The 9,557-nt window shown below is 31.1% G+C and overlaps 1 protein-coding gene across 1 annotated transcript; it reads left to right on the top strand.

The window, feature by feature from the left end:
* The first annotated feature begins 1,064 nt into the window (after positions 1 to 1,064).
* Positions 1,065 to 8,323, top strand: LOC143049089 (uncharacterized). Its single transcript, XM_076222867.1, has 3 exons — positions 1,065 to 1,189; positions 6,851 to 6,968; positions 7,716 to 8,323. Exons 2-3 carry the CDS (start codon positions 6,895 to 6,897, stop codon positions 8,173 to 8,175), a joined length of 534 nt encoding a protein of 177 aa, XP_076078982.1. The 5' UTR covers positions 1,065 to 1,189; positions 6,851 to 6,894; the 3' UTR covers positions 8,176 to 8,323.
* Positions 8,324 to 9,557: the final 1,234 nt, after the last annotated feature.

Consider the following 9,557-nt stretch of genomic DNA (forward strand, 5'->3'; position numbering starts at 1 on the left):
GGGTTGTTCACAGTGCTATAGTTTTACCTAAATATCTTGAAAACTGGTTAGATTATAGAAAACGGGTTCTTGTTTTATGATTTAAAATATGGGTTATATATGCACAGGATGAAAGAAGGCCATACAAGAAACAAAATCTATACCAAGATTTTGTTTTATTTATACAAAGCATTTTAATAAAAAAAAATAAAAAAGTCTTTGAATTCATACGAGCAAAGTGAATGAGAAGTTATATACATTATCAATAACTTAGTGAATTATCCTTACGTTGTATTTCATACGCTGTATTATTAAACTCATCTAACTTACTGACAATCGGCAAACCTCGGGTGATTCCGCTTCTTTCTATCTATCCGTTAAATTGAGGTACGGAATCGGCCAATCTAATTAAAAACCGATCTCTCATCGCTCCTGTTTCTGATATGTCGGGTGGAAGCCCCACGCCCACGCGACATATCAGAAAACGGGAGCGATGAGAGATCGGTTTTTAATTAGATTGGGAAATGGCCGAGTTGTGACAAATGACTGGTTCATACACAAAGTTAAGTGTACATATCCGTTCTTTGTCAATATGACAATGTCTTACCCCTGTTAATTGTTAACTTCAGATAATAGTTACACTTAATATGATGAGGATCTCAACGAACTTTACCAAAATAATAACGAACGAAAGTAAAGATCGGCAAAAATTAATACAAGTTCACAGAGAAAAAAGGTGCTAAATTATAAGATAGAGAATATATAAACAAATGAACAAGAAATGAAAAATACAAAAATATCTAAAACATAAGGAATACATAGATAAAGGACCCAGTGTATCCCCCCCCCCCCCCCACCCAGACCCTCACGCTTATACATTATTATATAACAAAGTGTACGTATTCATCTACAAACTAAATTCATGTTATTTTACCCTCTCTTTTTTTAATTTCATACAATATGTATTCTTTGGACCAAAACCTGTTTCGATTATCATTGAAATCCATAGCATGCATTTATTATGTAATATCTACGTGTATTCATCTACATGTATAAACTAAATAGAGGTTATTTTTTTTAACTACATGTATAAGACTTAGTATTCGTTGGACCGCAACAATTTCGACTATTCTTAAATACGATATTGAGTATACATGTTCCGAGGTACAACAAAACTAACAACAGCTGATCGGATTTCGTGAACGAAACGGTAAGATAAAATTATATTCAATAACTATTTTTTAATAATTGAAAATTATAAAAGTTATATGACTTGTCTTTTTCGCTTAACTATATACAAATTATTATACTATTTGTAAACATTTTTAAAATAGAAAGATATAATAATAGTTCACGTTAAAACAACAAGTTAATATTTTACTTCAAATCTGTTCTTGGACTCTGGGCGTATCCTCATATAAATGACGCAAAGCAAATCCAAAGGTTGAAAGAATTGTACACTAATGGTTACATCAAAAATGAATGCTTTCTGAAAATTAATGAAATAAAGGTGTATTCGGATGGTTTGCTAGAAAGTACAACAGGTGCAATGTTGAAACCGTGCGTTAAAAATCTTCATCTACCTGGTCTAAACGAAAACATTGGTATGAATTATTTTACACAGGAAAGATTGGAAGTATATTTTGAACACTTACAAGCTTTTGGATATGATAAAGGGTTTGACTTTCATATTCATGCTATAGGTGACCGTGGGGTAGAAGAGGTATCAAATGCAATTGAAAAAACAAAAGTAAGTGGAACTCGCCACCGCATGACTAATTTAGAAATCGTGAACCAACGAGATATTCCGAGATTTCAAGAACTTGATGTGATTGCGGACTTCCAAGTTACTGTTACATATACTCTACCGAATAAACTATACAGGATCGAAAACGTTGTCGGTGAAAGAAGAGCAAAAACTTTCATTCCAGTGAAAAGTGTGGAGGATACAGGTGCTGCTGTTACTTTAAGCAGCGACTGGGATGTTAGTAGTGTCAATCCGTTTATCAGTATTCAGCATGCAACATATTCACAGTCAATTTCTGTTAAATCAGCAATAGAAATGAGAACAGACAATGCAGAGTATGCCATGCGACAGGAAAACGAAGTTGGCTTCCTGAGTCCTGGTATAGCGGCCGATTTTGTTGTATTCGACAAAGACATTCTTAACATGCAAATTAACCAAATAAGTACAGCAACAGTTTTGCTAACAGCGTTGCAAGGGGAAATAACCTATCAATTGGATAAGAAATAACCACCTATATTCAAGCTCAAAATAGTGTACACTTTTATTATTTATATGATTCCTGCATATCTCCTTCTCGCCCTTACTCACATTAAGAAAATATGAATTATGGATAATTGGATTTGATTGGTTAACAATCTCCTTAATATTCTCAATTAGTTTGTACTACTAAAAACGATACCATACTGATTCCTTGATGTCCCAATAAATTTACAAATTAAATTAACAAACATCAAACATTTGAATTGACTAGAATAACCACTATAGTACTTATCCAAGTCAAAGGTAGAAATAAATCATTTGACAATAACAATACAGCGGACAGTATTCAAATGACGTCATATCGTAGCAATCAAAATAACATTAAACATTTTTTATTGTGCTTATGTTTTATTGCAATCGTTATTATTCAGTCATAAAATAAACTAGTTTCATAATTCCAACTTTTGACTCATGAGTTTATATTTGTTTGACAGGTTACCTACTCTGGTGTAGGACATTTTGGTACTCCCACAAGTAAGAGTAACAGAAAGAAGTAAACTTTTAAGTTTTCAATTAGCATATTCAATCGTAAATATTAATTGAAAAATGGTATATGCTATTGTTACAGTATCAGCCATAAAAAAATCTATGGTATATATTCCTGTTGGAATAGTTATCATAAAAATTATATACCTTTATTCCGTTAGAAACAAATACTTTAACATTAATATTTGTTCCAGTTGAGATAATATTTAAGAAATAATTGATGCAAGCTAGTGAGGGCTAAAATAACACGAATATAATGCCTAGCCATGTTAAAACTACAATAAAGTATGATAGCTTGCATCAGTTATTTCGATCATGAATAGGACAATAAAGGTAATTTCTATGTCCGATAAGTATAAGTCGTATAAGTGTAAAAAACGTTTGTGTATGCTCTTCCATGAACCTCCCTTTTTGGTTTGTAAAGAAGCAAACAAACGGCTGGCACTGGGATTTTTCAGAGAGAGGAGTTTGAACGGCCAGCATGAACGGTTGTCATAGCTAGGTCAAATATGTCAATTTCGGAATGCAACACATTACAGTCATAATAAATAAATTTATTTTTAGTAACATCATGTGCACCATTTAAGAGTTTGAAAGTGTTTTAAAGTTAAGGAAATATATTAAGTGCATGATAATTTGATAAAATTCATTATTAAGAAGCCAATATACGCATGTACAAACACATTTTATTGGATTTAGAGCATGGGTTTCTTCACACAGCGAAAGAAGCACGTCATATAAGAATATAGTATATTCTCAATGTTTCTTCCATTAGAAACTTCTATTGCATGACACTTAGAGTGAGTTCTTAACCTGAAGATATTCAAATTTTTTGCATTGATTTTGTTATTGGTAAATCAAATTTCTTGATTGCAGAGTTGTCAGTGGTTCATAAAAGATAGGATCAAAATGTTTATGGTCATATAAAGCTTTTGGAAAATTTCTCATGAACTTGGAGACAGGTGATCGAAAATTACAAGATTGAATATCATGTCTGTATTACATAACAATTCAACACATCAACGTCAACTCTAACTTATGTAATGATGTTACATTGTTGTAAATTTATTGCCGATTTAACATGTAAATTATCTCCTAGGATTCGGTGACTTAACTTGAAAGCATGTGCAATATAAATCTTAAGTCAAAAGAAAACGAAAAAAAAAACAAATAAACGCTGAATTTCACTGCATCATGACTTTAAGCTACTAGTATATATATCTTGAAACCAAACACATGAGACGATTATCTTAGAACAGTGGTTTGTTTGTTTTCAAACAGTAAGTCGTATTTTTTACTATTCATATATTGTGTTCTAAATCAAAATTATTAAGATGATAGTTTTTAAGTACATTTTTTTGCATTATTAGCAAAATGTTAGCACTACTTCGACCATTCAAATAATTGAATAAAATTATCACAAGCATATATGAAAAAATCGTTCGAATAAATTTCAGATTTGCTTTATTTCTGTATTACGTTTTAATAGTAGAAACTGCATATAAATGCGAATATTTTAAAGCCATATGCAACTTCAAATTAAAAAAAAAATATGATGCACATGTTTTTAATCACTTAATAGCTATTTCTTTTATTAGAAAACTTGTGTACATATACTTTTTTCGGAAGAAAATTCTTTAATTTGTCCAAATTTAAAAGATTTGTTTTAATTGTTGGCTTCCAGACAACAACTCGCCGATCAGTTTTCCATATTCAGTTACCTCAGCGTTACCTTTCTCGTAAAAATCGGTTGATCGCAACACACAAATGCGAAGGGTAAAACCAAATTGGCAGATAGAGTTCATTGGAATGTAATATATATGCTGACATTAGGGGAAAATATATCAAACATTATTATTGGAGACACCCCTCTTCTTCTAAATTGATACAATTGTTATCTGTACAGAATATTAGAGAACTGAACAATCTTGGTAAATACTTAAAATTAGCGGAGAAACTGCGCTGCTAACTTTTAATAATTTGATGAATTTTATACTCTGCGTTATACTTGAAATTGTATTGTATAACAGTGATTAAATGTTTTTAAGGTGGTATGGGTGTCTTCCATCTTGGATTGTGAAAAACAGAGAACCTAAGGTCAAGATTTTTTATCAAGTTAGCAAAGTTTGATGCAGGAATGCAGATATTTAATTTGAATTTTCGTTTTAAAGAACCAGTTTATACGAATATAACTTATAACTATTAAATATTTTTATAAGTATAGATTATTTTTGGTTGTTTTCCAAAAAATTAGAATTGGCATTTTAAGGGGAGGTAACTCTAAAACAGTGCATTTTCTGAAGGAATCTACATGAATTTTTTCTATTTTGTATTATAGCCGGAAAAAACGTACGGTGACCCTACCTCTTCTTTTGATATTCTCAAAGCATTGTGTGAATGCTATCTTTTCCAAATTTATTTTACAATTCTATCATTTTGTTTTGTTTCTATTCACATAATGGTGTTTTTTCCTGTATAATCCATACAAAATGTGTCAATTTGCCACGACCTCTAACTTGAGAAAATGCGCGGTGACCTATCATTTTTCTTATATTTTTTAACATATATCAATAGATACTACGTTTTGGCAAAGTATGAACAAATTCTATCATTTTTATTTTAGACTCCCATACCACCTTAAATGTAGTTAATTACATTTTATTAATTATTATATGTCTGTTTATGTAATATGGTGCATGATTATGTATAATTAATTTGTCAAAAATTAAATATATATGCTAAGTCTAATACGAAGGCTTTTCTACCTAAGGAAAAGATTACCTTAGCAACAATTGACAAAACTTTTAGGAATTTGTGGTCCTCAATGCTCTTCAACTTCGTACTTTATTTGGCCTTTTAAACATTTTTTGATTCGAGTTTAACATTTTTTATTCGAGCGTCACTGATGAGTCTTTTGTAGACGAAACGTGCGTCTGGCGTATTTATAAAATTTCAATCCTGGTATCTATGATGAATTTATCTATAAAGTATTATTATTATATGGAAATTCATGATTCTTTGATGATTGTTTACAAAGGTGACAATCAGTAAACTTCGGACCATTGGTTAACTGCCATATTTTCACAACAACACTGACAGAGTGAAATATGTTTGTAACGATTATACGAAATGGATGTGTAAAAATGATAAAATCGTGCACAGAAGACAAATTTAATGGTTTTTACTGTCTGATTTCATTCAAATCCTGTACTTTTTATATTGCAAGTACTAATTATTATTATTATTATTATTATTATTATACAATATTTATATAGCGCATTATATAATTTGAAAAATTACCCTAAGCGCTTAACATGAATAAACAAAAAATAAGATACATAAGGTAAAAGCAAAATATACAATCACATAAATACAATTTCTAAGCAGTGGCGTGTAAAATGAAAACATTGATTGTCGGTTAAATAGAATAATATAAAAGAATGTACAATCCACACAGAAAATATCAAAAATTTAAAATTAATCAAAATGAAAGAAAAGTAAAAAGTTTCAAAAAATAAAAATGAGTTAAGAAAAATTTAAAATTTCCTCTGTATAAATTTAAAATAAGGATTATCATTAAACCACAGTGACTCAAGTATTAAAAATTATTAAGTAAAAGTTCACAATACAATCAACTGGTAAAACAAATTGTTCATAAATTTCAAAATTTACAAAAAATCAATGAAAGCACTTCGGAAAAAATATGTCTTAAGATCCTTTTTAAAAACGTCAAGAGATTGTTCATTTTGTAAGGATGAAGGTAAGCTGTTCCAAAGAGTTGGTGCGGCAATATCGAACCGCCGTTCACCATAGCGTTTTGTCCTAACATCGTTTGGTAGTCGTAACAGCATGCTTTTCTCCGATCGCAAGGCTCTACCAGGTTTGTAATGTTCAACTAATTCCTGTAGGTATGATGGTGCCTTGCCATGAATTGCTTTAAAAATGTACAGCAGGAGTTTGTACTGACAACGAAAATGAACCGGTAACCAGTGCAATGAAATGAGAACAGGTGTTATTGATTCGTATTTTCTTATAATCTAATACTTGATTTGATGTTTGTTAAAATCCCTTACGAACATGTTTTCTATTTTTTCTTAGTACTGAGGACAGCACACATTTTACAAATTAAGTCACCCTCTGCCATGGCCACCACGAAGAACGTCGTGTGTTGCCTAGTAATTTTAGCGACTGCTCATATAATAAGTGGTCAATTATGGTAAGTTAAATTTTTTATCAGCACCTTAAAGATTCAGAAAAAATGGCTTACTGTTTAAACTATATTATTTGAAACCTTAACTGTTCTCTAATCGAAGGCTTTGACTTCTATAGTCGTATTCGGCTCACCTCTTTAGAGATTATTATTTTCTGTTTTTCAAAGTCTTTTTTTTTCATATTTAATTCTTTCAACTGTTTGATATAAGCATTATTGATAAGTATACGATGAAGACGAAATACGAATCTGTCATTGAAAATTATAAGCCTTGTATCTTTTATGAGTTTACACAAACACAAAACGTTATAATATTACCTTGTAATTCATTGCAGCAATGTCTAAGCATATCTACAAATAAGTTTGAGATGAGAGACGCTTCAATGTCTTCAATGTTTTATCATTTAAGGAAGTTTGCTCATCTAGTTTTTGATTTTTGCCAAATATTCGGAATCCTGTGGTTTTGTCCATATATTGCTTTTAAAGACATATATGAAAATCTTATAAAACCCTTGTTTACTTTTACATAGTTTTCGAAAGAAAAAGGTGGCAGTGTTAAACGTAAGAATAATCTAGAAGGGATCATTTCCCTCCAAATTTTAAATGGCTTATATCTCAATACAAGCATAATTTTTTTCTACTTATTTAGTTAATTTATTTATATATCATTAAATTATAATAATTTGTAAAAGGTTAGTTATTTTGGAATAGAGAAGCGAACATCCCTGCCGTAGAAATATATTTGTATTGTAGTACCAATACCAACAAGGAACATGTCGGACGTGTTGTATTTGGTGAGGCAAGTGGAGAACCTTCCGACGGACAATTGGAAGTTGCATACACAGTTGTAAACAGACTGAACCACGTAGCATATCCTAATACACTGAATGGTGTAATTTTGGAGACGTATAGGTCAGATGGGAGGACGCGTTATCACTATGAAACAATGGGTAAACCTAATCATGACAGAAGATGGAAAGCAGCAAAAAAAACTGGATCGGGAGAGCATTCTGCGTATAATGATGCTAAAATGGCGGCTGGGCATGCGCTTTGTGGGACTAAATCTGATCCTATGAGCTGCGGTCCGGTTAATTTCTGTGCATGGGATCCTTGTCCCTCTACTAATGACAATAAATATTGGTGTGTGTCACAAAAAAGAAAAATTGGAAGTCATTGGTTTGCATGCATCGTGAAAAAAACTGGACAGTGTTGAACTTAGAAAATTTACAATTTTGTCTTCTTTTCAATTTACAGGGTTAATGAATTTAAGTGGATACATGGCTTAGGCTATATATCACGATGTAATATTCTGAAGAAAAAACCTTGTTTAAACATTTATCCATTATAATTATCCAAAATTATTTCGAGCCTTGTAGGAATTCATTCATTCATATCTTTATTTCCTCTTTATAGAGATTACATGAATTATATTATCATGAACAATAAATTAATACATCAAAAACAGAAAATAAAATAGTTAAGTTATGAACAATGAGTAGTATTTACATATAAATGAACATGTTAATATGTATTGCAAGCCTTAATGTAAATGAGTTTATGTTGCGAGCTGTCAATATTACATGTGCTAACACTATATTATATAGTTCAAATGACGATTGTATTCGGATGCAGATTTTATTACAGCGACGTAGCAAAGTCGCTTAAATGAACATAAGTCGGAGTCACTGAGCTTAGTTGAAGGGTTTTTTCCTAGACAAATTATAAATAACGATTCATCACTACATTCACTGAGTTCAACATAAAAATCGAGAGAAAAGTTTTCTATTATTACGTCTAGCCAAGTACTGTACATATTTGATGTGCACGTACAGGTGGTTTGGAGCGGTAGATATAAGTTTTCCGATAAACAGTGCTGTGCGAATTTCGAAGCTGTTCGTCGGGAATTTTCATACATGAGCCACATAATGGATTTAGGTATATATTTGAATCTCTTGAAGTCAATGTCATAATTAATGCGAATTAGTCAGTCATTATCATGTTTTGATTCAACTGCATTTACAACAATACGTTTCCATTGTAGCGTTTCAGGAAAGTTGCCTTCACTAATGCAGGTAATAAGAAATTCATACAGATTGTATTTACTTAGAATGTCCAATATGTCCGGAATGAATCCAATATGATTTCATCCGTCTTACAGACACGAAAAAAGTCTTTGTAGAAAAATTTGTTTTGCAAGACAAGAGTTTTTTGTTTTACAAAGTTTTCCAAATAAAATACAATTTACGTTTTTCGATATCACAGGTTATATTACGTAGCCCAACCATACTTTCACACATGTCGGATCTTGTTGACGTTTTAAACTTTTGTACGTGATTTACAACAAAATGCTGAAGTCTATTCAGTAATGTTATATCTTGGTTTTTCTCGTAATATATTTGACTAATTGATAAGGCAATACACACGTGACAGTCATTTTTTAAATTACATGATTACAATATATGTTAAATGTCTTTTTCGCTAATGTTGTTAAAACAAACATATATCGTTATTGTCCTACTGACCAACACTTAAGGTGGTACCTAACACTACAGGGAGATTACTCTGTAAAGTCAGCGAAACGTTTTAATTACGTTG

Source organism: Mytilus galloprovincialis, chromosome 10, assembly GCF_965363235.1.
Source record: "Mytilus galloprovincialis chromosome 10, xbMytGall1.hap1.1, whole genome shotgun sequence".
In the NCBI taxonomy this organism is placed as follows: Eukaryota; Metazoa; Mollusca; class Bivalvia; order Mytilida; family Mytilidae; genus Mytilus; species Mytilus galloprovincialis.

Coding starts and splice junctions, on each gene's coding strand:
- LOC143049089 (XM_076222867.1), top strand. CDS start 6,895: ATGGCCACCACGAAGAACGTCGTGTGTTGCCTAGTAATTTTAGCGACT. Junction 6,969..7,715: donor ATAATAAGTGGTCAATTATG/GTAAGTTAAATT, acceptor TTTGTATTGTAG/TACCAATACCAACAAGGAAC.